General features: G+C 41.2%; 11 protein-coding genes across 11 annotated transcripts; 5 read left to right on the forward strand and 6 right to left on the reverse strand.

Moving 5' to 3' along the window:
* Nucleotides 1-244: 244 nt before the first annotated feature.
* IRA2 (Ras GTPase activating protein IRA2) lies at nucleotides 245-9,481 on the forward strand (the record flags this gene model as incomplete). The annotated part of the gene is made up of 1 exon (XM_022610399.1): nucleotides 245-9,481. One exon carries the CDS (start codon nucleotides 245-247, stop codon nucleotides 9,479-9,481), a length of 9,237 nt encoding a protein of 3,078 aa, XP_022466699.1.
* Nucleotides 9,482-9,638: 157 nt separating this feature from the next.
* On the reverse strand, nucleotides 9,639-10,478 carry REX4 (putative 3'-5' exonuclease; the record flags this gene model as incomplete). Its single annotated transcript, XM_022610400.1, has 1 exon — nucleotides 9,639-10,478. One exon carries the CDS (start codon nucleotides 10,476-10,478, stop codon nucleotides 9,639-9,641), a length of 840 nt encoding a protein of 279 aa, XP_022466700.1.
* A 302-nt stretch (nucleotides 10,479-10,780) lies between these two features.
* Nucleotides 10,781-14,500, forward strand: AVO1 (Avo1p; the record flags this gene model as incomplete). The annotated part of the gene is made up of 1 exon (XM_022610401.1): nucleotides 10,781-14,500. One exon carries the CDS (start codon nucleotides 10,781-10,783, stop codon nucleotides 14,498-14,500), a length of 3,720 nt encoding a protein of 1,239 aa, XP_022466701.1.
* Nucleotides 14,501-14,687: 187 nt separating this feature from the next.
* Nucleotides 14,688-14,882, forward strand: ATP19 (F1F0 ATP synthase subunit k; the record flags this gene model as incomplete). Its single annotated transcript, XM_022610402.1, has 1 exon — nucleotides 14,688-14,882. The coding sequence occupies one exon, from the start codon at nucleotides 14,688-14,690 to the stop codon at nucleotides 14,880-14,882; it is 195 nt and encodes a 64-aa protein (XP_022466702.1).
* Nucleotides 14,883-15,037: 155 nt separating this feature from the next.
* Nucleotides 15,038-15,910, reverse strand: BRX1 (ribosome biogenesis protein BRX1; the record flags this gene model as incomplete). The annotated part of the gene is made up of 1 exon (XM_022610403.1): nucleotides 15,038-15,910. The coding sequence occupies one exon, from the start codon at nucleotides 15,908-15,910 to the stop codon at nucleotides 15,038-15,040; it is 873 nt and encodes a 290-aa protein (XP_022466703.1).
* A 358-nt stretch (nucleotides 15,911-16,268) lies between these two features.
* KNAG0K00940 (uncharacterized protein) lies at nucleotides 16,269-17,669 on the reverse strand (the record flags this gene model as incomplete). Its single annotated transcript, XM_022610404.1, has 1 exon — nucleotides 16,269-17,669. The coding sequence occupies one exon, from the start codon at nucleotides 17,667-17,669 to the stop codon at nucleotides 16,269-16,271; it is 1,401 nt and encodes a 466-aa protein (XP_022466704.1).
* A 269-nt stretch (nucleotides 17,670-17,938) lies between these two features.
* On the reverse strand, nucleotides 17,939-21,793 carry KNAG0K00950 (uncharacterized protein; the record flags this gene model as incomplete). The annotated part of the gene is made up of 1 exon (XM_022610405.1): nucleotides 17,939-21,793. The coding sequence occupies one exon, from the start codon at nucleotides 21,791-21,793 to the stop codon at nucleotides 17,939-17,941; it is 3,855 nt and encodes a 1,284-aa protein (XP_022466705.1).
* Nucleotides 21,794-21,978: 185 nt separating this feature from the next.
* On the reverse strand, nucleotides 21,979-22,872 carry DSC2 (Dsc2p; the record flags this gene model as incomplete). Its single annotated transcript, XM_022610406.1, has 1 exon — nucleotides 21,979-22,872. The coding sequence occupies one exon, from the start codon at nucleotides 22,870-22,872 to the stop codon at nucleotides 21,979-21,981; it is 894 nt and encodes a 297-aa protein (XP_022466706.1).
* Nucleotides 22,873-23,045: 173 nt separating this feature from the next.
* Nucleotides 23,046-24,803, forward strand: PEX8 (Pex8p; the record flags this gene model as incomplete). The annotated part of the gene is made up of 1 exon (XM_022610408.1): nucleotides 23,046-24,803. One exon carries the CDS (start codon nucleotides 23,046-23,048, stop codon nucleotides 24,801-24,803), a length of 1,758 nt encoding a protein of 585 aa, XP_022466707.1.
* Nucleotides 24,804-24,953: 150 nt separating this feature from the next.
* PRP38 (U4/U6-U5 snRNP complex subunit PRP38) lies at nucleotides 24,954-25,613 on the forward strand (the record flags this gene model as incomplete). Its single annotated transcript, XM_022610409.1, has 1 exon — nucleotides 24,954-25,613. The coding sequence occupies one exon, from the start codon at nucleotides 24,954-24,956 to the stop codon at nucleotides 25,611-25,613; it is 660 nt and encodes a 219-aa protein (XP_022466708.1).
* Nucleotides 25,614-25,768: 155 nt separating this feature from the next.
* Nucleotides 25,769-27,079, reverse strand: UPF3 (Upf3p; the record flags this gene model as incomplete). The annotated part of the gene is made up of 1 exon (XM_022610410.1): nucleotides 25,769-27,079. The coding sequence occupies one exon, from the start codon at nucleotides 27,077-27,079 to the stop codon at nucleotides 25,769-25,771; it is 1,311 nt and encodes a 436-aa protein (XP_022466709.1).
* Nucleotides 27,080-27,174: the final 95 nt, after the last annotated feature.

Below are 27,174 nucleotides of genomic sequence, written 5' to 3' on the forward strand. Positions count from 1 at the left end.
TCCATGTTTATTGTTGTTGATAGTGTGCTTGAGTAAATCTTGGCTCTTACTTCATCAAGAAATTGAAAGGAGCAGACGAGTATTGAGAGCACTTAGGATAGTCATCCTACCCACTACCCTTTGAACCTCGGACACACCCAGTGTTTCAAACTTTGCTGAAGGTTAAAGCGAAAACTATTTACACCCGATCACAAACATCAGCCCAGTTTTTTAGAGTGACACCTCCTCACACTCACACACAGATATGACGGATGCACTTTTGAAGTACATTTACGTCGATCGTCTTTACCAACTGCTCCCCGTTGAGTCTGTATTTAAGACGTACGATCAAGTCGAGGCCGACTCGTATTTTATATCCTGCAGGTCGATCATTCTGAACGTTGCCGTCTCGAGAGACCTCAACGTCGTTGCTAAGCATACTTTGGATCTGACAGACTCTATTTTGGAAGGGAATGACATTATATCGCCAGAGGTCACGGTAGACGCTATCCAATCCGTGCTTGTTCTGGTGCGATTGCTAAACAATTCTATGCAATACTACTGGGAGTACATCGAGAATTTTGTCGATGAGGAGGAAGATAGCGCCGGCTACGAGATATACACGGACTCACAAATCGGGATTCCGAGGCCCGTAAGGAAAATTGTCGTTGGGAAATGCCCACAAGTGTTAGAGAGTTCGGTAGCGACGAGACTCATTGAAACCTGTTTCAGCCTCACTTTCCACACAAGGACACTACAGATTGTGGCAAACTTATGCAATCATCTACACAATTTGGGCAACTCAGGTTATGTCAATTACTTTTCTATCCTACCAAAGTATCAACATTACTTGAAGGAAAATAATAACCCATTCTACACGAAATTGATGGATTCAACAGTCAACAATCTACTCCGCTTTATCGCTGCATCAAACCCGAATGAGTATTTCAACTTTATAAGGAACAAGATCCAAATCCCACTGGTTCAGCAGACAGATGATATGCAAGTGATGGGGTACCTTATGTTGTTCAGTAACCTGTACATGAAGAAATCCATAGTACTGAAGACGCTAGAACTGATCAAGTTAGTGTTACACTCCTTGAAGAAACAGGCGTTCCAGCATTTGTTGTTGTTTTTTTCATCAAAATCGTACATCTTTTGGATTATGTCTAGACCAGAAAATTACGCAGCTTTCTACGAAAGTTTAAAGGATTTTAACTCGAAAAATGGTAAGAGAAACTATCCGATTTCCTCCTTCATTTCAGGGTTCTTCGATGATATCTACTCGCATTACAACATATCAGGAATCCTGTCTAGTAACCAGAACTCCACCTCTTCATCGAATGCTAAGACCGATAGCATGTCTATAGAGAGTATGCCAGTAGGTTCAAGTTCCCCATTCCCTGCTCAGAACTTTCAATCAACCAAGAATCCAAGCAGCACTACATTATCCAATCTAGAAACCAGGCGTCCCATCTACAGGGCAAATTCAGGCACGTCATCTTCCAGATTGTACGATCTATTGCATTCATCTCCAGTATCCGCTGGCAGCATGCAACAAGGTCACATTTCTGCAGGGAATAGCTCGAGTAATTTATCGAGCATGACACTAAGTTCCTCATCGATATCTACATCGCAAACTAACTTCGCTTTCGATGGTCGTAGTAGCAGTATGAGTAAAGACGAATCAAGAGCTTCATCTTCTGATTTTGAAAATCTTTCGGCTAGATCTCCAGTCCAAAACGCAAATGACATGCTGAAACATGCCAACGAATCAGCAGAACCAGGGATCTTACAAATCAGAATGGATTCATCAAGTAGTCAAAATAATGCCATCCCAGTAGACGCTACAAAGGCTCAAGGATTGTTTATAAAAACAAAAGGACTGGACAATGCCCGGTTGAGAAGGAAGAGGTCGTCAGGAACGTCTCATTTAGAGGGGATTTTGTCTCTTTTCAGCCAGTTTAATGATGCAGAAACTCTGACCCACACGGCACCCTTGAGGTTTCTAATAATTCTGATGATGTTCGACACTGAACTGTTCAGCGTACTGATTCCTCATCATTTCAAAAATTTAATTAGTGCAGAAAGGGCGACTGACCAAGATCATAATATCTCAACGGAAAGGAAATCATCAGGCTCAACTGAAACTTTGTCTTCGCACCCGTCCCCAGTGTCCCCGAATACAGCGGAAAAGGACAAGGATAAGGGCATACAACTGAGACATTTCACACAAGGTTTTAAAAAATTGTCTTTGCTCCAGCCTTCCAAAAAAAAATCTGTTAAAGTAATCAGTCTGATAATTAAAAACCTGAATGGGTCGCTAGCCACTTGTGAAACAGCACTCCTGGATTCAATGCGGTCTTGCATCATGCTTCTTTCGCTAGCTGCTCCTGTATGCCTAGTCAATAATTCTGCACCATCTGTCATATTCTCTAAGAGGTTAATTCCTCTACTGGGTGTCAATCTCGACATTGGGGAAAAATGGGATAGCTCAATTTCGTGCAATGCAGCTTTACGTGCCTGCTTAACCAAGCACAAGGACCACTATAGCCAATTCAGGATAGAGTATTTCACCGCTGCTCTTCAATTTGAACTAGTCGGTTTCATATCAAAACTCAATCTGCAGAAATTGAATCCAAAGACCGATTTGGAAAACCTGAAATTATACACGGAAAGTTTGAGAATATTTTTTTATCTGCCTGGGAGTGAAAGAATGCGGGAGCAGATTGCAACAGAAACCTCGGTGTTTCTCAAAAATATTCTGTCGTCTGTCTCAGACATCGTATTAGAAGAATTCCCTAATATCGGAGAAAAAATATCAGATATTGTCGACGCAATTATGAATGGTAGCATTGTAGATCAGTTTGGTAGTCGGAAAACCTTCAACAGTGGAACACCATCGGTGTCATCATCCTTAAGATCTGAATCTCCCTTCGATGACCTGGTCTCGACCTCTTCATCGCTGAAACGAGGGTATTCAACTGATGAGGCCGTTTCAGACTGGTCACCTCAGACTGGGTTCCAACCAACTTCTCCTATAGACTCCCCTCTTCCGTATGTGCCGTCGCCGATGTCCAGATCAAGATCCAGCGATACATCTAATAAAGGACCTTTAGAGAGCAGTCATTTGGCAACCCCAAGGGCGAGTTCTTCTACCGGAAGGAACAAACTTTTTGTTTTGAACCCAACGGATGGTGACGAAAACGTTTCATCTTCAGTCTCATCGCAACGAATGACAGTGACGACTTCTACGCCTTCACGGAATATAAAATCATTTGCGAGAACCCCAATTAGGGCCAATAGAGATAGTGATGACAACACACAGAAGAATCTTAAGGTCAAACTTGCGTCTAATCTGGAGAACAAACTAAGTTTGGTCACTGCGGAAGATGTACAGAACGCCAAAATAATTATGATAAGCATTTTCAATATTTTTGAAAACCTGTTAAATCTCTTCTTTTTACCACACGAGTCTAATTCTGATCTGCTGTGGATATCCGAAGAGTTCAAAAACATCATCAAACCAATATTTATCGGTATCGTTGGATCCGACGAGGAGATTCGCAACTCCTCCCAAGCATTTATGGATGTTCTAATGGAATACATCAAAGAATTTAGCATGGACACATCAGCCATCACAGTCAATGGTTATATTCTTATTTGCAGTTACACTGTATGCCTATTCTCAGTGGGACTATTCAACCTAGATATTGATAATGCAAAGCGGTTGACCTTGATGAATATAGTGGATAACTATTTGCAATTAAGGTCATATTTGATTATGGTTTCTACAGACACTGAAAATGCTGCTGCTGTTGCAGAAGCTGATAAAAGCACATTTGGTCCACTTATCGTCACAATAGGTAGAGCCGCTGTTATTTCCCTTTGTTGTACCGACTCGAAAATTCAAAATGTTTTGAAGAATATTTATAGACATGCCATGACCATTATTAACTTTTATTTGGAACATGTTACCGAAGTTGATATCAGGTGGATGGTAAACATCAAATTTATAGAGGCTATGGGCGAGGATGCCAATTTGCGCGACACATCAGGCTCATTGGCATTTCAACGCCGTGTAAGAAGGCTTCTTCTGAAAAACATTAAAGGGTGTGATTCCGTCGTTCTGGATTGTACCTGCGAAATGTTCAAGAAATGGAAATATTATGATAAAATGGACCTAAAGTTAAGCCAGGAAGAATGGACCGACTTTAGGAGTATCGCTGGGATTCTGGCTCCGATTTCAGGTGTGATGCTTTTTGGTTATGGTGCAAATGAGGAGTTTGAAAACGCAACGTACAAGGAGTATTTGTGGCAACTAAGAAGAGATATCGACTATTTTATCTATAAGCAATGTCAATGGTTGAATAATAGCGATCTAATCGTGAGAGAAAATGCTAGAGATTTGCTCAGTGTCGAATTGCACCCACTTTCATTCAAGGTGTTATTCGAACACTTGAGGAGCAGGATTGATGAACTTTCATCTTTTGACCTTTCCTTACCGAAAAACGATCTTACCTATATTTTACTGGAGCAGATAATCATTACGTTACGAACCATTCTAAGAAGAGACGACGATACTTCTGCAATGGTTCTGTTTTCTGTTGATATCATTGAAATTATTGAGCAATTGGTCATACTTGTGGAAGATCTGCCTCATGATATCCCCAAATACTTCAAGGCGGTTATTCAAATGTCAAAAATGTTTAGAGCATTAGAGCATTCTGAAATGAATCTGGCTTTGAAAAACCATTTCACTCTGAAGAATAACTGGCTTAGGGTGGTAATTAGATGGTTCAAGCTGGCAATCACAAAAGAGTACGATTTAGAAAATATTGCAAAACCACATCGTGAAATGAACTTGTTGAGACGCGACCTGGATTTCCTTTATTCGGATACGGCAATCGAGTCTTCGAAAGCTCTCGCTTATTTAACAGTAGACCTGCCTTTGGAAATTGTAGCAGCGTCTTCTGAAGAGGAGGCGAAAAGGTCCAAGTATGTGGAGTTTGGCCATGACTTCAATATACTGCTAAAGGGTTTGGAAAAAAGTATGAAATATGATACCTATCCAGTATCGTTAAGGCACAAAATGAGTATCCTGAACGAAAACATCATTCTATCATTGACCAATCTCTCTAACGCGAATATTGATGCGAGTTTACAATTTATTGTTCCGATGGGCTACTCTGATAACACTAACATTAGAATCGCTTTTCTGAAGGTGTTTACTAATATTCTATCCAGCTTTCAAGTACGCAAAGACAAAATTGAGAGTGAAAAACTGAAAGCTATGGATGATTTGCTACAATTTGGTATCAGGAATCCCCAACTAACCTACGTTATCGCTAGTATTTGTCCTGCAAATGACTTAGATGCGTATGCCACCGTGCTTGTAAATGGTCTGGAAACAAGAAATGCTGCGCATATCATTGTTGCACAGTTAGTAGTAGATGAGATCCGAAATGTGTCGAGACCAACTGACATTCTGAGAAGAAATAGTTGTGCTACAAGAGCATTGTCCATGTTGTCAAAATACAAAGGCGCTGAATATTTGATAAACACATTGCGCCCTGTTTTGCAAGAACTGTTGAATAACCACGATTTTTTTGAAATCGAAAAGGTTACGCCTAGCGATCCTAATTGCAAAACACAAGTTGAGCTGTTCAAAAAATACATGAGAAAGTTGATTGATGCTATTTGCTCTTCCATTTCGTATTTTCCTCCCGAATTTTTCTACATTTGTCAACAGATATACACGGAAGTTAAGAAAAAATTCCCGAACTACACATATATTGCCGCTGGTTCTTTCGTGTTTCTGCGATTCATATGTCCTGCATTGGTAAATCCGGAGTCTGAAAATATTGTTGAAATTAAATCTGCGGGGGAGAATCGCCCATTTTTGACTCTAGCAAAAATAATTCAACAAATAGCTAACGGTTCTGACAATTTGATTAAATGGCCTTCATTAGTTTCTGAAGAGCAATTTTTGACGGAGTGTAGCTGCAAGATTTTTGACTTCTTGAAGGAAGTTTGTCGACCTGACAGAAACCCAGCAATAGTGGTGAGGACAGATGGTCCATCTAAACCTTTTGAGTTTAATTTCTTACATCAGTTCCTGGTGACACAAGAAATAAAAATTAGAAAACGTCTTTTGAGTATGGTGAAGTCTTCGGATGATTTTATTTTCTTTAAGAAAACGTTCCTGCTGTTAGATGATGTGTTTGGACGGCTAGGGGAACCTAAGATGGAAAACACTCAAGGTATCCCAGATTTTGTTAGGATCCACAAGGATAAATATCCCAGATTGTTTGAATACATGAACCGCTTAGCATTCAAAATGCATCAAGATGTGAAAAACGGCAACAGAATTGTTGCTGAATCTTTGACTACTGATAATATCCCCGTCATAATTTTTGTTATAGGAAAGAATGCCACCGAGGAGTTGGATTTTGACACTGTCATATACAGACTCCTGCAAGTTTATGTAAGGATTTGGACGTCAAAACATTATTTTGTCCTGGATAGTACTGGATTTGATGGAAAGGTTTTTGACATCAAGAGGGTAATCACAGTTCTGAATGTTGTTCTACCGGACATTGCAATCAGCAACTGTAAGGGGTACTATCTGCTGAATACCAACCAAAACATGATGCAGTATTGGAACTCTTTTTTCGAACATGAGAATGTTTACGTTGAGGCCAAGACCCCGATTCACTTTATTAATACCAACTCTGACTATGAAATGATTGAAAAGTTGAAACTGGGCGGTGAAGGTGTCTCTGTTTTAGACGATGTCAGAGTTTCGTTAAACGACCTAACAATGTATGATGAGAACAAAAAACGTTTGACGCCTGTATCACTAAAGCTCGGTAACAAGTACTTCCAAGTGTTGGATGAAACCGGAAAACAAATGAAAATTAACCAACTCAACAAACTAGTCACAGTGAAGATTAATGAAGTTCACGAAATATATGAGGTAGTATCGGCCGAAGTATCGCACTATTCAGGTGTCCATGGTGAATTTACCGTCACTTTGAATGACGGGACTAGAATGATTTTTTGCAACCCCAAATACTTGGAGATTGTAAAGATGTTTCACTATGCAAAGGCGAGAGAGGAAACTGGGTTCAATGATGATGAGACCCAGCCAACAATGAATACCTCTACCATTGCATGGGATATACCAGACTCAAGAGAGCAAAGAGAACTAACAACCCATTTATTATTAGTGATGATGGTTGGTATGTTTCACAAAGAAGATACCGTGAAGAACTTGTCTTATAATTTGGTAGCGGAAGCCGAAAAAGCATTCCATTTGAATTTTGGAACGCGCTTTCACACCACACCTGAAGTGTACGTGCCTACCGACATCACATCCTTCTTGTTTCTGATTGCTCAGAGTTTAGCTGCTGAACATCCATTGCTTACATTCTCTATGTGGAAACACATTCTAAATGCTCTAGTAGTTGGTGTAGTCCCAAGAGATTATGTTCCGCAGACACTGTATGCGTTGTCAGCATGGGTTCCGAATCTTTTTGAGTATGTTTATCTCGATGACGAAGAAGAGGGAGCTGAAAACATTTCCAATCTTTTCCGTATATTGATAAAACTGACGGTCTCAGACCCAGCATTCACATCAATATACTTACGAGAGGTTTGGTTCCCTATTGGATCAGATGGTCGCTTGACCAACTTTTTAGTAACTGAGGTCATAAACCATGCACTTGAGCGGGATTCCGAAAACCGAGAATGGGAAAAGATCGTTACGCTGCTCTCCAGCTTTCCTACAGTTGAAATTGCATCAATTTTAGTAAAAAGACTGAAGGGCGTAATCGAGTCGTTCCTTCCTTCCTTACAACAAGAGGCGCTAACTCAGAGTTGGGCAGAATTGAAAATATTGGTAAGGGTTTCAATCTACGTGTTTTTCGAATCACCATTTATTACCAATATGTTCCTACCTGAATTACTGTATGTCATTTCCCTTTTGATTGACGTTGGACCTACAGAACTGCGAGTATCTCTCCATGAATTACTGATGAATATCTGTAGTTCGTTGACTATAGATGACTCGTTGCCTCTTTATAAGAAGGAAAGGATCGATGCCATAACTGTTCTATTTTCCAAACAAAAAATGAAGTACATTTCCGGATTTAGTCAACATAAAGGACGGCTACTACAAACTTTTAATGCGTCTTCTTTCGTGAGTAAGTTTAATACGTTAGAACATCTTGTTACGAATATGGTGGCCCTGATGGATTGTGCAACTTTGAATGATTCCGCCCAGTGGAAAACCAAATATAGGAAACTTTTGACGGACGTCGTATTTACGAAGGACTCCTTTTTGTCTTCTAGAGCTACTATGATACTGGGTATACTTGGCAAAACTTTCACGTCAGAACATCTGTGCAGAAACCTGTTGTCAGAAACAATGAAGATTGCAGCTGCGCCAAAAATAACGGAGGAGGTTTTATTCTCTGTAGTAGCCCAGTGTTTCACATACAGTGCTATTGCAGAAGGGCTAGATCCATCATCTGTATTATTAAAACAGCTATTTTGGTTATCCTTCACATTAATCGATACTTACCACCCTGCAATTTATGAAGGTGCACTTCTCATGCTTTCAAAATCTTTGAAGAAAATATGTGAACACAACCTTGAAGTCAATGAAGGCCACAAAAAAGTTGTCACAATTCTATTGGAGGCTAGAAAGTTTGGATTGGGGTTGTTTGAACAGTTGGATGAAGTCCACAAAATTAAATGGTCAGAGGAAAACTTCCCATCGATTATGCTCAGTGTTGTTAGTAGCGGATTCGCTGTCCCTTCAATTAGAACAGTGGCTATTGATTGTTTGAAGACAGCCCTGTCTTATTCCTACAAAGAGCACACAAAATTCTCTATTCCTACTCAGTACGAAAACTACATGTTTATCATGTATGTTGTGAGTAACGCCGAAGAGTTTGATGAAATACTGAAAGAAATCGAATATGACGGTGAAGTGGTCCAAATATCGAAGTACTACCGGATTCCAGGCAAACTACTAGATTGGCTATCTTCCGATTGTGAAAGTTCTAATATAGCACTATACCAGGGGTCCATAATATTCACCAGTTCCTCATCAGACGAGCCTAGCAAACTGCGGTACGCACTTGTTATGAGGTACTTACTATTTTCCAACAGAATATGTTTGTTTAGGTTCTTTGCTCGACTTGAAGCGGACATTAGGAGAGTTTTGATTAAGGAGAATATTTTTGAATACATTCCAATATTGTTCGATATTACTGGTGAAATTATCAAATACGACGAGTATAACCACATTGATGAATACCTAGAGTACACCCTACAAATGATGAGAGATAAAGGGCTGCAAATTGTTAGTGAGTTGCCTGCATCTGAAATGTTCGCCACCTCAGGAAATGTCATTGGCGTTTCAGACCCTCGACAGGTTTACAAAAGAAAGAGACTGGTTGTGTTGTTGCTGTCCAGAATCATCTATTTATGATAGGGGCAAAACGGCTCAAATCTTTAGCCAGTTATGCACTTGTAAAGAGTTTTTGTATTTAATAAAAGTTGTCAGAATGCTTTGAATGTTTTGCTAATAACGTCCATTATATAGTATTTTATGCTACATGCCTTCACCAGGTTTTGTTTTGGGTTGCTCACCTAGATTCCGAACCAAAAGTCTTTTTATGTAGTTTTTCGAATTCACGCTTCTCGGACTTGTACAACAGCATGGTGGCTCTTGCGTCTTCCACAGAGGAATGTTCACCTCCTTGAATATCTGTGCCCAAAACCTCCTTGGTTAACTTCCGCAGACTTGGTGATTTACCACCAGCATATTTGTGCCTAAAAGGTAAATGCCTCGAGGTGTCGCGGATCATTGATTTGGGATGGGATAGAAGCAAAGCATCCAAGTCGTGCTTAACTGCGTGTCCAACCAATATTCTCCCCTTCAAGAGATCAGCACACATCTTCTGTGCTTCTTTGAAAGTGATGGCTTCTTTCAAAGAAGACGGCGTGATACCGCTGATCTCTGTTCTCCAATCGGTAACCTTCTCTCTGGGCCTGACAAACTTATCCAAGACGACGTGTCCAAAATAATTGGTCATGGAAATTCTGGCAAGTGCATGATCCTTCCCATCTAAACCAACCCCAACAAATTCACAATCTATAGCGACATATTTCCCAATATCTGACGTTTTCTTCGCGTGCTCTTTCCCGTTCAAATCCTGTTCGATAATATCGTCCAATTTCTTGTTCGTCTCAGCGTCCAGACAGACACTGCTCTTGAACTGAAACTCTTTACCCTCTTTCTTGTCCAACTCACGCTTGGCAATCACTTTGTTCATGTTATAGACCATGGTCATGATTTTGGTCTCTTTGCGAGGCATCCGTTTAACTTCCTTCTTTTTCTTGTGCACCTGTTTCTTCGGCGCACTTTGGGCGCCCCCAAGCTCTGAGGAAAGCAGTTCCCAATTACTCGATAATTGTCTCGCCATCAGTGTCTTCTCTGCAATCCGATAAGCAACCTCCACAACTCTTGCGATGACCTCTTCATCTCGGTTGTGAATATGCGATGACCAAAAAATTTTTATATTCTTTTTTTTTTCTGTGAAGAATCGCAGATTGAGCAATCATCAAACATTTGGGACCAAGGGCTCACCGTTTGGAAATCGATTAAGTGCCCGTGAGGTTTCACGTACTGGTTGTTTGGGTCAGTCGAGACGTAGAGGTTTATAGTGGTTACAATTGGGGAGTGTTTGGGAGCTTGTTGCTCTACTATTGGTTGTTTTTTTGTAGAATGGACACGACCGCGTCTATAAACCAACTGCGGTCGCAGTTTCTTAAAATCTTCCCTGAGAAGGACCAAATGCGAAGGGTGATCAAGCCTTATTATTCACCAAAGTATGCACAGGACGCGTGGTCTCACGGACAGAGAGACTACAGAGATGAGATCAAAGATATTTTCTGCGATGCTGACGGATCCAACATGTTAGACCACTTAGAGTCCCCCCCGATAACGAGTAATTTCATTGACGGCTACGAGTACAATAACTGGAACAAGTATAAGAGCAGCAATACGCAAGGCGGGTCTGCTGCTAATAAAACTCATAACTACCAAGACAGCGTCATGGATTCAATGAGGAGTCCAATAGAAAGCACTCTGCTCAGAACACCAGGCGTGTACCCTGACGATAACAACCCCGGAGAAAATGTCAGCGGGATGGTGATGCGAAACGACAGTTTGAGGTTTGATAGTGCAAAGACTTTGAAAGGGAAAAGTCTCCTGAATGTGAACGAGAAAGACTATCCCGACACGCCGGATTTTGAAGATGAAATGATTTACAGCCCTGAATCAGATTCTGAGTCCGTAGAACCCAAGTCCAAATTTATCAAGAAGACGCGGTTGCCATTTAGGCGAATATTTGGAGGTAAAAAACATGGCGGTGGCTTCCTCTCGCGGAGGAGGAATTCGGATGCGGAAGAGGACGACCCTGTAGACGATTTCTCCTTTTATCACAACAGTCTCGATAGGAGAATGCTGGACGCAAATGCGGGGAAGAGCCGAATCGAACCCAAAAAGCCCAAGACACAATCGAAATATGCTACCAAAAACTCCGTGAAGACAAAATTGAACCCGATCCCAAACCCGGGTCCTTCTTTGAAACAGACCCCTACTGCGCACAGCAAAAGGAAAAGTAAGTATGCCATGAATTTTGACTACGATGAGAACATAGATGAGGACGATGAAGATGATGAGGACGATGAGGATGAAGATAGTGCAAAGTTGCGCTCTAAATTCTTTCAGGTCAGTGAAATAAAGAACAGAGAAAACTCTTCTGAAAATTCTAACAATGACGACAGGTCCACTTCAAACGGTACCAACGCAACTAATCCGTCTAACACGATTACGGGGAATGTCTCGAGACTGAAATCACATTTTCCACAATTGCCAAGAGGCTCCATTCTAGATTCCACAAGGAACAATAGTACCCGGTCGGATTCCCTAGCTACGACCAAGCCACATGGTATAGGTGACGATGAAAACTCTTTTTCAGGGAAAAGTATTAAAGAAAGTAGCCTGGCTCACAGACACAACGGCAAAGATATAGATGATAATGACGACGATATCTCCGACATTGAGTCTTATATCAACGAAAAGGATTTAGATGCATTGGAGTTGATGAACTCAGAAGAACACCGCAACGAGACTTTTAAAGAGCCGGGACTTTCAAAAATTGCTTCTCAGAACGATAGCGTCGTTCAAAATAACTTACTCGTTCCAACAGAAACTACCAATACAAGTGAAGTGTCATCCTACGGTAAATCCTTGCTGGGCTCGGACTTTTCGAGGGATTATTCAATGAGACGCGACAATTTCACTTTTGCTAGTACGTCATTATCCATGGAATCTACTGTACCAGGCCATACCATTTCCTCACATTCCATACCGTTGTCATTAGAGGGTTATGCTCTGTATAGGGCAGAAGATGATTCAACAATCAACCATGTATTTGACAAGGCAGTTATGAACATGAACGTACCGAAATCAGCTCGTGGAAGGGGTAGAAAGGGATCTACGCTGTCGTTAAGAGATTCCCTCTCGCGTAGCATGTCCAATAAAAGGATGTCCGCTGTATCTATGAACCCTAATAAACACCCTTTGAGTAAGAGTAATATGAGGTCTTCATCGTCGACAGAGAGCGAGCAACAAAAGATACAACGATCAAATGATTTATTGGCGCTGAAAAAGCACAACAGCAGTACATCTAACGTTGGAAAGCATGAAACGCCCTCTACTCTTATAACCAGTTTGCAATCTAGCAAGCATGGGTCCCGCGAGATATTGCCCCGATTTAGAAAAAAAAAAAACTTTGAAGACCGAAAACCTTTGACGTCGCAACTGTCGCTGATGTTCAACAAAAAAAGAGAAAGAATTACAGATGCATCTGAAGTTTTGGAGTACTTCAGCTTTGTATCCGGTGCCACGGTTCAGAAATCCGAATCTATGTTGCTGGAATCATATGTTCAGACCTCGGCTAAATATAAAAGGCATCCTTTCGAAGCGAATGTCAGGCGTTCGGCTACTGTTTTTGAAGTAATCGGGTTTTTGTTGTATCTTTATTCGACCAAATATAAACCGGATGATATTGAAAAGGATGGTTTGAAGATGGCTGAATTGCTAGACCCTAATAACTTCAATCTAAAGATTGTGGATGAGGATGGTGAACCATTTGAAGATAATTTCGGTAAATTGGACAGACACAGTGCCATGCAATCTGTATCCGACAATGAGGTTGTATTATGCAAGGCTTCAAATGAGGAGCTTATTGCAAATAGATTGGATACACCCTTGCCGTACGATTTGACAGAACAATCCAGCTTAGAGCAGAATACGTCCACATTGCCTCACTCAAGTTTGCACAAACCGGAAAATGCTTTGAATCAATTAAGTTTCTATAAATCGATCATCAGCGGTAACAACGCTGCAGACCAGGAGAAATCGTCCAATGTTATTGAGGTTACAGTCTATCTGTACCCAAATATCAATCCCAAATTCAATTATACTAATATCAAGGTAGCGGTTACCTCTAACATCAACGACATACTAGTGAAATACTGCAGACTAAAAAACATGGATCCCAATGAATATTCTTTAAAGCTTCTGGGCAAGAAATACATTCTCGATTTAAATGACACAGTTCTGCGGTTAGATGGGAATAATAAGGTGGAGCTAATTTCCAAAAAGGAAGCTCGGGGACTGCACTTAGAAAAGATTAAGCCAGATATGAAAAAGCCAAAACTACCGACAATACAGAGTAATGACCTAACACCGCTGACTTTAGATTCTGCCTCGTACTTGACCACTGATAAGGGTACAAATGCGGTAGAAAAGCAAGATGATGGAGAAAAGCCGCATGTTAAGAAGCAACCTTTTAGTAAGTTGCCCAAGCATGTCAACTCTAAGTATAAGCTGTCCAGCACAAAGCAGCAGCCATCATCCTTAAGTGGTCCGTCATCCAGTTTTTCCGGAGCTGGGTTCTTTAAGAACAAGAACAATTCCAAATCGTCGTTACACGGAACTACCAATATTTTTGGATATCAGTCCAAATCACCAAGTGTCAAGGACAATCTTCAAGGTATCGGCAACGGCCAGACCGATTTCCAAGACTTGTTTGGCGGGACCGCATATTATAAATATAAGGTTTGGAGAAGGCAACAAATGTCGCTTATCAACAAACACGAGAGAACGTTGGCACTCGACGGTGACTACGTGTATATTGTTCCACCGGAGGGCAAGATGCATTGGCAAGAGAATGTAAAGACCAAATCCTTTCATATCAACCAAGTCGTGCTGGTGAAAAAATCGAGGGTCCCTGAAAACTTCAAGATATACGTCAAAAGAGGCCCAGGTGACATCAAAAGGTACTACTTTGAAGCAGTGTCTCCGCAAGAGTGCACTGAAATTGTCACCAGGATCCACAACCTATTGACCGCGTACAGAATGAACCATAATTGATGTACTTTCTACCTTCTGAAGGAGTTCTTACATATGATTGGTCGAGAGACGGTTATTCTGTGAGAAAAATAAAAAAGAATAATTTAAAGATTTCATACAATTGTACTAACACAACCATCCCTCGGTAGTATATCCGCTGCGTGGTAACTCTTTCCACGATCAAAAATTAACAGCATTACAGGCCACCATGGGTTCCACATATGAAATTCTGGGGAGAACATTTAAGCCACATCAGTTAGCACTGGGAACTCTCGGTTTTCTTTCCCTGATAGTGATGCCAAACCCGTTTGCTGCTAAAAAAGAAAAGGTAGTGGATATAAAAGCGGGCTCCAAGGAGGAGGAGCAGTTCATCAAGGCCTATTTGGAGAAACATACTACTTAAACACGGTTTCCAGATTCCTTCAAGTAGTAATATGGTACATTGTGTATTTAGTTTTGCCGATTCCGACCTATCTCTAGATTACATTGAATATCTATATATTCACATATTCGTCAATGATATATTCATTCATCTTTATTTCAAGAGGTAAGAGACGCTTATTTGAAGACAGCACCGTTTGATAGTGGATCAGCTGCTAAAATGTTTTCTCTGTTTCTCATTTTCCTCTTGACAGCGGCATCCGATCTTTCCTTCGCCTCCGTAGCCGCTTGTTGCTTCAACTGGGCTCTCACAACGTTTGGAGAAACGTACTGTCTGTTCTCGTAGATCTTTGGACCACCAAATGAGCCCTCCAAAATTAGTATCACGGTCATGACAAAGCGGGGGCCTATCTCAACTAAAGATAAGTCTTCCTCACCTTCCTCGTACTCGTTAGAGTTTCTGGCGGAATTGCTAATCTCGTACGTCCTGACCCAAATCTTATCATCGACGATGTTGAAAGACATAACGTGGTCGACAAATGGTTTGATTTTTCTAGCGGTTGGGGGAACGCCAAAGTTATGAATGAACAACTCTTTGATCAACTTATAGTGTGGGGATGATTCGAATTTATGGTCAAAGGACAAAACGGGTCTGGAGCCCTTTAGACAATTACCGGTAAAGTTCAATTCGTCCATGGTATGCAAATTTTGAATAAAGAATTTGATCGTGGGACCGTTAGGTGGTTTTGACAACCACAGGTACAGATCCTGGTGCTTTCTCGCCTCGAAGAACATAATATTGTTACAGTTGTAGAGCTCGGCTATTTCGTTCAGTTGTTGCAGGTCCTTCTTCGTATCCAGTTTGGGCTCCTTTCTGGAATGTGGCAGCAAAGAGTTTAAGTCCTGGACCAGATGACGGTGTCTGAAATTGACACCTCTACTGGAAATCAGCAACGTACGCTGCTTGTTCATAAACTGCTTTTCGTTGCCTTTCTTAGACTTATCATCGTTCTTGCTTTTACCTGCCAGTGCTTTGTAAATGGAAGACATATTTCAGTGAGTGATGGGAATGTGATCTTATGTCCTACAGAGTACAGTGTCAATGAAACAAGCTCTTTTTTGCTCATCACCAACTGTTAATATCTTTTCAGCTCATTGCAATTTTTTTTCTTTCTCCAAAACTGAAAAATTTTCTCGAGAAGAAATAGTCACGTGCCGTTAACGGAACAGGCGTGGGCAAGACGGTGATGCTCTGACAGCTGAGTGTCCCCTACGAGATACTTATCATCTGTGTCAGTAAAATTACATTACTAATGTTACAAGGAACTGAAGCTATCAACGAAAATTTTCAGCTTGTTACTCTTTTTTATATATTATATGTGTAGCCAATATTGTTCAAAAGGATCGGTTAGAAAACAGAATAGTCTTTGAACATCAATTCTTCGGTTTCCTTAACAATACGTTTCCCATTCAAAAGTTTCCGTTTTAGGCTTCTGTTAGAAATCAACAAATTTTGGTTTGTCTCCAAACAATTGTTAAAAGAGGTGCCCACCTCAATGAAGAACCGGTCGCAAAGTATATCAGACAAAAACTCCGGGATAATTTGATTCATAAGTTTTTGCTGCGTTTCGTCTAATACGGAATCAGTTGATTGTGGCCAGTTTTCGTCAATTGTTTCCAAAAAATGCTTATAACGTGAGATTGTTTCTGGGCTGGCACAGTCCCGAAACACGTCACAAAAACTAGTTATAAAGTCAAGGGAGCCAGCTCTCCATTTTGTGTGCAGTTCAAGCTGACCCTTTATATTTTTATTTTCGTCTTGAAGAAGTTTTATTTTTTCTATCGCCTTCTGCTCAATTGATTCTTTGTGCCTGCTCAATTCCTGAGCACTTTTCATCTCTACTTCTTGGACAACCGTATAGAACATTTTATTTTCACTCTCAATTGACAATTCTAGTTCTTTCAGGTCATTTTGAAGCTTGGAAATTATCTTTTGGGATTCTTCAAGATCAGATGTTGACCTTTTGTTGTTTTCTTCAAGTTGCTGTGCCAGCTGCTTGTTATCCTCACTTAACAGCCTATTTGCATCGTCCTTATCTTCAATGAGTTTCCGGAAACAAAAAAATACTGCTTCTAAAATATCAGATGTTCCATCCCAATCTAATTGGAGATTTATGCTCTCGGCCTTCTCTTTCACCCTTTCCACTGGGATACTTTCAACATATTTTTTAGAAGGAAGCAAATCAGCTGGATTACCTCCTTTGATCGTTCCAGCTCCTGATGATTTTTTTGCTTGAGCCCCATCATACTCGGTATTGTCCATTTCTAAATTCAGTAGATCTATGGAATGCCTGGTGTTGTTTGTGACACTGAACCCAGTGTAGTTAATCCCACTGTCAGAGCTATGGGACGAGGAATACTTACTTGAGGAATCGCCTATGCCGTCAAAAGATGACTCCACACTACCTGCAAGAACTTGTCTGCCTTTCATGGTTTTTTCTTCCCAAATATTAGCTGGGTTGGTTGAAGTGAACTGTGACTTTTCTAAATCAGTACTTGTATCTTCTTGTCCAGAGATCGATTGACTAGAGTTGTTACAGTCGTCCTCTTTTTGCTGATATTGTATATTCTCAATTTCCTTGGACTTAACTTTTTTACTCTTGGAGCTACCATGGGAGCGTTTTAACCATCCAAAACCAAATTTACTTCTTCGAGATTTACCAGATTCTTTTGATTCCAAATTATCCTCAGTCAAAAACTCCTTTGCATCAACATCCATATTTTCCTTTTCACTGTTTGATTCGACCATTATGCCAAAGTATACTTGAACTAAATTTACAAGCTTTTATTGCTATATTTTGAAGGATGGGTCTGGATATACAGCTATTTTAGTTATATGATATTTTTTGTGTCATTACAATTTGAAAATATAACACCTTATTTTTATGTGAAAAAGGAAAATGACGGAAATGTACATATACAATGTGGTCGGTCAGTCAGGTTGAATGAGTGACGAATTATAAACAATACCCGTTATATGCCAATACTCAAACCTTCATTTCGCTCAAATAAAAGTCCTTACCATTGTAGCCATTCCAGTTTGGCTTTCAAAACCAGGTACGCAAGGAGGCGGTAAATTATACCAACACAGATAATTATACCCAAGTACTTGCTGGTGTCAACAACCAGATCATAGGAGTCAAGTACATCCCTCCCATTTGCAAAAATACAGGTCCCATCTGGATTCATACCACCGTCACGGCAAGTAAGTTCCATATCCGCAGGAAATGCCAGGTTGATCAATACCATTGACGTGTAATGGACTGGGTTTAAGTAAGAAAACCCTTTTAAAACCCTAGACATAGTCAACGACATGATACCAGACAGCTGGCAACCAATGGACAGAATCACAGAAATACAGTTCACAACGAAACCAGGTCTTTCAAACAGAGTGTTGGTCATTATTCCGAGAGCTTCGCCACACGCAATTACAATAAACGCACAATAAACTGTTGCAAAAAAATTCCCCGCTGTTCTAGGTAGTCCACATGCTAAAACTGTTAATACCGAGTAAATAATGGAGGAAAATAAGGTCAGAGGTAACTCCAGGGTCATGTAAGCCATAAAGAATGGACCTATCCCGTATACATTATCTTCGAACTCTCTGTAGAAGTAGTCCCTTTCCATAGGGTAGCATGTAAGATTACCCAACATACCGACAAAATAAAGAGCAGTGGATTCCTGAGTTAGACCAATTCTATTGCTTACACTAGTGTAATTGTACTTGATAGGCGCAAAGTAAAGGGCGAATATAGCGCCGAGGCCCGGGACTTGTGCTATTCTCGCCATCAAGGTGTCAAAACTTCTTCTCATAGTGGTTACCTGTCTTTTAACATTGACGTAATATGCAAGTGTAGGATCACATTGCTTCCGAATACAGGGGCCGTATTGCTGTTGAAAATCATTCGAAGACATTACGAGCTGTTTTTCATTAAAGGGATCCGATTCCAAGGCAGCGTGCTGTAACTGGACTTGGTCTTCCCAGTTAGCCAACAACTTCTCCACCCTTTCTCTGGAAGTGCTTTCATTTTGTTCATTCTGTGTATTTATTGAAATTAAATCCAAAAAGTAATCAGCAACGTTCGTAAGCTCAGGACACTTGAAGCCTAGTTTCTCAAAGTACATTATCATTTCATCCGGAGATCCATTAAAAGCAGTCCTGCCTGATTTTGCTAGTAATAATACGTTCCCAAACTTTTTGAACAATTCAGCTCTTGGTTGATGAATGGTCAAAATGACAGTTTTTCCATATTCTTGACATAGATTGGATAGAATTTCAAGAATCGTGGATGAAGTGAAACTGTCTAAACCAGATGTTGGCTCATCTAGCAAAAGAATCGGAGGATCATTGAGTAGCTGAATCCCCATCGTCACTCTTCTCTTTTCACCACCACTAATACCCTTCACAAATTCATTACCAATGATAGTGTCTTCACAGTGTTTCAAACCTAATGCAATTATCAAGTTGTTCCGTTTCGCCTCTCTTTCTTTAGCGTTCAAATGATGTAACCTTAAATCTGAGGCAAATTTGAAGGTTTCCCTTACTGTTAGCTTCGATAATAAGTGGTCATCATCTTGTGAAACATAAGAGCAGATTTGTTTAAACATGGTCTCAGAGACCTCAGCACCATTGAAGGACATTGACCCATCTTTAGTGAATCTCGAGAAAAGCGTTGATTTAACTCTTCCTGATATTAAATTCAGAAGCGTCGACTTACCCGATCCTGATGGTCCCATAATTGCATTAACCATTCCTGGTTTAAATGTTGCATTTACGGACCGCAAAATCTTTTTTCTTTCCCTGTTTATAATCTTATTGCGCCACTGACTAATCCCCTGAACATGTATATAATCAACTGTCAGCGTTATATCTTTCAAAGAAACTTCAACTTCATATGGGTGACTGTCCTTGGATTCAAGGTCTATGTCCTTGTCACTATTTTGAATCAGGCGGCTGTTCTTGATAGGTAAAGAGTCGTCATTACTGGTACCATCGGTCATATAAACTTTCTCTTCTTTCCCACTGTCTTTGGTCTTCACTTCGTTTTGTAAAGTAATGTCTACTTTGTTGAAATGAAGGATAATCATTGATGCAAAAAAATACCCAATCGCAAAACAAAATATAACGATGGCCGGTACCACTCGCCAGTTCCGCCAAAACCCAAATGTATCAACAACCTGATTTCCAAGACAGGTCCTGATGTCGTTCGGATTAGTGCATAAATGATCGGTGAAAGTACTGGAAATTAAGGCGCCAAACCCGTACCACGAAAATGCAATATATTTGGTCCAACGGACGTAGACGGGCATCTTTTTGGCGTTGACGAAGAACCCACAGCCCATAGATAAAATAGTGAACGTCATGTTCCCTACTAAAGAAGCCTTCGCATAGTCTCTTGATATAGCGACAGAAAAAGTGGCTAATCCAGAACATGACAGCTGCGTCAAAAAGATAATTGAGAACTGGAGGAAAAACTTCTTGGCATCTGGCTCTAACCCAAACATGAAATAAGTGATAGTCGTAAACGCCAGGATCATGTAGAAATCATCCGATAAAAACAACGAGATCTTTCGAGCTGTGATGAATGCAAATGCTGAAACGGAACCCTCGGCCCTTTCACGATCAAATATGCCAATATCTTGTTCACATAGCCTATAAGTGTCGAACAGTAGATACAAATAGCATTGCAGCATGACGCATGCATATAAACATGCAACTATAGTCCGCATCCCAGACTCGGTTGTTTTGTCCGGTTTGTAAAAAATCCAACCGACTATTGTCCCAATAATAAGGGGTTCTAGGATTGTGGCAATCATCGTAACATGATCACTGGTATTTAACTTTACGTTTCTTCTCGTTAGAACCCATACCTGTTTCCAAAATGGTAACATGGTAGTCATGTTATCCACGCTAATCTGTCTATCGTATTCAATCGTTTCAGCCTTGATATTTGTCTTTTCGTACTCTTTCCAATTTGCCAGCAGTTTTGTCAACCTCAAAGTTGCAATCTCTTCGGCTTCCTCAGACCTGCTGTCTACACTCGATATGTCAACAATGTAGTCTGCAGGATTGACCAGCTGGGGCACTTTGTAGCCCATTGATTCGAAATAGGGTATCATTTTGTCCACAGCGTCACAGTACACTATGTTCCCCTTTGAGAGTATACAAACTTTATCCAATAGAAACATGATATCTGATCTCGGTTGGTGGATCGACATGATAAAAATGCGTCCATCATCTTCAGCCAATTTCCTGATCGTTTTGACGACAAGGTAGGCAGAATATGCGTCAAGGCCCGTTGTTGGCTCGTCCAGGAACATGATCGATGGGTTCGCAATCATCTGCGTACCAATACTCAATCTCCGTTTCTCACCGCCCGATAGTCCGCGGTGGCTACTGTCCCCGATGATGGTGTCAGCGCAGTCCTTCAACCCAAGCTCATCGATCAATTGTTCTACGATCTGCACTTTCTCATGCTTCGGTTTATCCAGTTTCAAGTCAGCTGCAAACATCATAGTATCCCTGCATGTCAATCTGGCAGGTAGCACATCCTGTTGGGGCAGGTACGTCATGACCGCATGTTCCGGATGATCACCGTCGTTTACTCCACAATCCTCTCGTATATAATTTATCTCCCCAACGGTCTTCAGCCCTCCACTAATCTTGCTGGCCAAAACATTCAACAAGGTAGTTTTACCAGACCCAGAGCCACCCATTACCGCCATAATAGACCCGCTGGGCAAATCTAGGGAAAAGGACTTGACCAACTCCGCATCTGTTTTTGACGCAATGATGGACAGGTCCCTCACCTGCAACTTCAGGCGGGGTACATGAGAGAACGATAACTTGTTCTCCACTAAATTAGTAGTCATCGGGCCTGGTGCGGGATCTTAACGGACAACTCGTTTGGAAAACTCTGCGTATGTGTCTATAGACGTCCTGTAGGCAAATTTCGTCTTAAATTTTTGTTCATTTCGGTTATCAAATATTCGTTTAGCAGCATTGCTCAGATGACAGTATGCTAGCGCCGTGTGTTTGGTAGAAGCTGGGTGGCTCATCAACGCCTGAAAGTGTCGAGAAATTGGGTCCGCAACGGTCTGACTGGTTCATCGTTTGGTTCTGAGTCTTCTGGTGTTGTGATACCGGCGGTGGACGGGGTGTCGTTTCTTGCTGGAGCAGCCGCCTGTGTGTCTTGCAAGATATCTTGGGTGCGAACGCGTTGCGGAGTGTCGATAGCACTTGTCGTTTGGTCCGCAGCGTTGATAGATGTTCGTGCTCTGGTGGATAGCAGACGGGCCATTAGCGGTAGTTTCCAGGTGGATAGGCCAACAAGGATCCCGTTGTCGATAAATACGCCTATCATCCATGAGATGAACCCAGTGGCAACGCCAATGGCACCCTGGTTCAGCATTGCGAGAGCAATCAGTGCGTTCACTAGGAACTGGTCGCTGAGTTTGATGACCAGCTTGTCCTTCGGCCTGATAAATGGTGCCAAGAACACCTCGAACTCGTAAATCTTCGGAGTGTATTCTTTGTAAAAATGGAAGAGTGCCAGTAGAATAGGCAGCGCACCGGTTGGATACCTGTTCCAGAACCAGCCGGGCAAGACGTAGTTCATCACAGTATTCAATACTGCGAGGAGCACGGTCGTGTAGACAAATACCAAGGAGATCAGGTTGATGTACTTTAGGGATCCAAACACTCTCTCTATTTGCCGAAAATGGTACCATATAAGAACCATCAGCGCCACGTCACTCTCATTCAAACATCCAATCTGGAACAATAGCAAGCGGTAGTATTGATGGTGCAGAGAGAGGAAGGGGTCGAATTGAAGCAGGAAATGATACTTCCATCCTGCAACAGATGCAACGAGGGGGACCACAGCACAGGATACCATGCACAACTTCGTGACCGGGTACTGAAATAGTCCAACTGGCGTCTCCATGGACATCTTCTAGATACGTGTATATGAGTTGCTTCGCTTGCTGACCTTCCTCCTTCGATATGGCTTGTCCCCACTTGAACCGAAATTAATATTAAAACCTAAACTTGAACCACGAGTGCAGATGTTGCCCTCATGAAAAGTTGTGAGGTTATCGATAGTGCAGCCAGGGGAGCGGTTTCATGGACGCAGAACTACAACACTTGATTGTCCTGCTGAGGGATCGAGGCTCGATTGTTCAACAATCGTCGGTGAAGCGGTCGGTGATAAACAACTTAGCTTACTATGTCCCGCGGATCACTTCCCTTAAGGTCCTCGAAACCATCGTGGCAGAGTTGTGGAACAGTGCCCTACAATCGGATGCAGATACATCGCTTGAATTGCAGGAGATGTGCCAAAGTATCTTTTTCTGGAAACTGCAGATATCGGAACCCTCGTTGGATGTCCCCGAATTCTACGAAGTTTGGAACCGGCATATTGTTGCCTGTTCGCAATGGACAGTTCCTAAGCTGGCAATGGTGAGTGGTCTTCTCTCCACAGAAGCATTGTTTCTGCAGTTACAGAATCGTTTTTACACAGACAGGAAGGGGATATGCTCGCGTTACTACAAGAATTGGAGAAGTGCCTATTTTGTTCCATTACTGACCAATTACTTAAATCAAGGGGGGTTAACACTTTCTTCTAAAGACTTGATAGTTCAAATTTACACGTTTGCCCCTTCAGAGGGGGATTTGGCTAGGACACAACTTCATTGGGATTTTATTACTGATTCGTGCATAAGGCAGTTGATACATTACATTACACATGGTGAAACCGAACTCGACATGTATCTGCAAAAAAATGTGAACCAAATTGCTCGGACGTTGCAGATATCATTACTACGGACAGACAGCTCTACACTAGCTAGAAACTTAGAACAGCTGACCAAAGCCTGCCAAACTTTATCTTACCGGGAATGTCGCAGTGCTATGCCAAATAAGTCGTACTCTAATGACCACTATTCAGGTATTTTACTAACTGTGATATTAACCACGAAAAGCATCATAGACTCTGTTAGGAATATACCCAGACTGTGGTGTATTCAAATGATTACTTGTTTGTACAATCTCCACTTTATCACCTTGGATTTTGGAACCACAGGATTCCAAACCTTTGAAGATGTATTTGCGAAATTATCAACTTTCATAACATTACCTGTTGGGCAGTTTCAAAGACAAGACGACTATATTTCTTTGATAAAGGGCTTCATTGGCGGTATAGATTTCAACACGCAATACCCAAACAAGATAAATGATTCAAGATTACTATTTACCCTATCACTTTTGGAAAGGACGTTACTGTTATTGAGTGGAAGTACGTTACGGGAGCTCGTAACGGCTCCAGAATTCACCTTTGTATTGAAGAATCTGAACTCTTATTCCAACGAAATTCGAGAAGCAGCACATTCAGTCATCCTCACGTACTATAAAGTGGAATCCATAGAAACTTCAGTCAGACAATGGCAATCTACGTTTATTGATGAGTATCTAGTTTTGTCATTCCGCCAGTACTTCAACTCGGAACTGACAGAATCTCAGCTATTGCACATTATCCAAAAACTCTCCGTTTCAATACCGTACCTTCAGACTATGGATTTGGATATCTGCCGCAGGCTCGTACAGAAGATGTATCTTCAATTCCTTAACATACCCAAGGGTAAAATGAGATGGAATGTAATGCTGCTGAAGTGCATTATATGCATGATACCGTACATAAATATGCGGTACTGCTTGGACTGGCTTGATAATGTGAAAGAATTGTTGTTTTCTGGCGAGTTTGACGAGATTACACGACAGGAAATAGCAGACTCCCTGTGGGATATGATAAGCACCAGTGGATCCCAAATAGCAATTAAATGGTGGTATGTATCATTTGTGACAACACCCCAGAGTAGGCTATAAGCTGACAGCATCTATTTGAGAGGTCTGCGTACTTAATTTGTGTAATTTAATACGAAATTTGATGTATCATCGCACAGCAACTATGGACGTGGCTTGAAGCAGGAACCGAAGCGAGCTGAAGAATCAGTACTAGTACCGATTGATTGCCACATGTCCTCACTTGAGTTTCAAGTGGAGAGTCATATTTCAACTAAGCAGTTGAACCACCAATCGGTTTCGTTAGTGATCCCTAGACTAACAAGAGATAAGGTCCATCATGTGCTGTATTATAAGGTGAACCTTGAAGTAGGAAGCCTGAGGGGTGACACAATGCTGCAGTTGAGCAAGGTACTGATACGTGATTTGGGTACCATAAAGGCCAATACTTTGAATCAAACGCACATTCTGGGTGGGGTGGAATTCAAGTGTCTACTGATGAAACTGGTCGAGATAAGACCTACTCGGGAGCAATTAGTATACATCCTGGAAACACAAAACAAGACGTTTGATGATAAGTACATCGTGGCATTAATTTTAACTTACATTAGGATACAGTATTTTTACGTGACTCTACATGACGAACTAGCTCGAAAATGGAGGGAGTTATTTAAAACATACATGAAAGATTTTAGAAAGTTGAAAGCAGTTGACTTTGAACAGGATTGTTGGTCTCAGTCGCAAAAAATCAACGTGAAGGTGACACATTTGGATGAGTTAATAGACTGGTTGGTAACAGAAACTCAAATATGGGGGATTCCCTTGGGTATGTGTCAATGGTGCAACATTTATAATGACAGTGACGATAGCGACGATAGCGAAGAGAGTGAATAAGTTTACGCTGACCATTCTTTGGAATCTGCTCTATTCTGCCGGTTAAGATTCATATCCCAAACCACATACGACAGGTATATATGATGTTAGAAGTATCAACATATTACATGTGTTGTTCTTTTCTTTCGGAATAAATCAGCTCCACGTAAAAGCTCTTAGTTTTCAGGTTTTGTCGTTGAAGGGACAAAAGGTTGGCTGCTAATGCTGTACCTGCTCAAAGTTCCCACGTCCATTCGAGGCTGCTTCTTGCTTTGAGGGACTAGCTTCTTCATTGATTTTTTCTGCTCTGTTTCTTTCTTCTTCTGCAAGCTCTTCCTTTTTTGCAGTTCTCTCTTACCAGCATCTTCCAAAATTACAATATTGTTATTCTTTTTATCGGTCGAGTCTTGTGCATTGTTCCTCTCTGTACGCTTGGCATTCAAAAGTTTAGACTTCTTGGGTTTCTTCTTTTTATTTTTTGTGTCAGTTTTGCTCAAGCCGGCACCAGTTGATGCATCTTTATCAGTCTTAGTCTTCTTTTTCTTCTTTTTCTTGTTTTTATTATTACCTGCGATAGAACCAGCCAACTCGGTTAATGCGTTTTCGGTCTTTCTTTTCACTGCGGCCTCAGCTTTCTTCTTCTTGGCCAATTCCTTTTCTAGCGGTTTCAGTAAGGAAATTGATCCGTCTAAAAGATTAAATAGACTTCCCTCATCTCCAGCTTCTTGGGTTTTCTCAATATATTTCAAAGATTTCATGAAGTTTTTGAATAGCTTTGTTTCTTCTAAAGAGCCTTCCAAGACAAATGTCTTTGACTTCCCAAACCCATTTGGGTTGGTATCAGAAAGCTTCTTAGCATATGGAGTCAGCTTTATTGTGGGTTTGACAGCGTTGTCTCTATCGTCCACAAGCATTATACCCTGTAGCTTCATAACAAACGCTTTCAGGTTCTCCATATCATCAAAATGGAAATAACATCTGGAAAAAATTGGCTCATTAAATGCCTTGACTGAATAGTGTCCCTGGACGTAGTAGATATCTGATATTCGATAGACAGAAACGAAATCACTTGTGATTTCCGTTTTTAGAGTAGTGCATAATTCCTCAAAAGTTAAATTGGGCGGTAGTAGACGCATCACTACTCTAAATCCTTCTGATTCTTTATACTTACCGCGAGCTTTCTTTTTCTTCCTATTATTATTATTCGAACCACGGTTTGCCTTCCCATTTCGTGGACCCTTCGCCTTGGTCACGGACTCGTCTTGACTACTCTCGGCAGCTTTATTTCTTCTAGCGGCAAACATGCCCGGTTTTTTCTGAAACCTTTTGAACTGCTGCTTTGGCGAAGTACTCGCATTGGAAATATCTTCAAAAGCCTGCGGATTCCTTAAGCCATTTTTGACCTTCGTGGTACTTTCTTGTTCTCTGTTGTCCCTCTTGGGGGTAGTGCTTCCGTTACCGGTAGGCTGAGCATCTTGACCCTCCATCATACATGGAGGCAAAAAGAAAACGATGCTGGTCAAGGGATCGGCGTGCTTTCAACGTGGCTTGCTTTATCGAACGACAGCATCATCTTCAAAGA

This window comes from Huiozyma naganishii, chromosome 11, assembly GCF_000348985.1.
Source record: "Huiozyma naganishii CBS 8797 chromosome 11, complete genome".
NCBI lineage: Eukaryota > Fungi > Ascomycota > Saccharomycetes > Saccharomycetales > Saccharomycetaceae > Huiozyma > Huiozyma naganishii.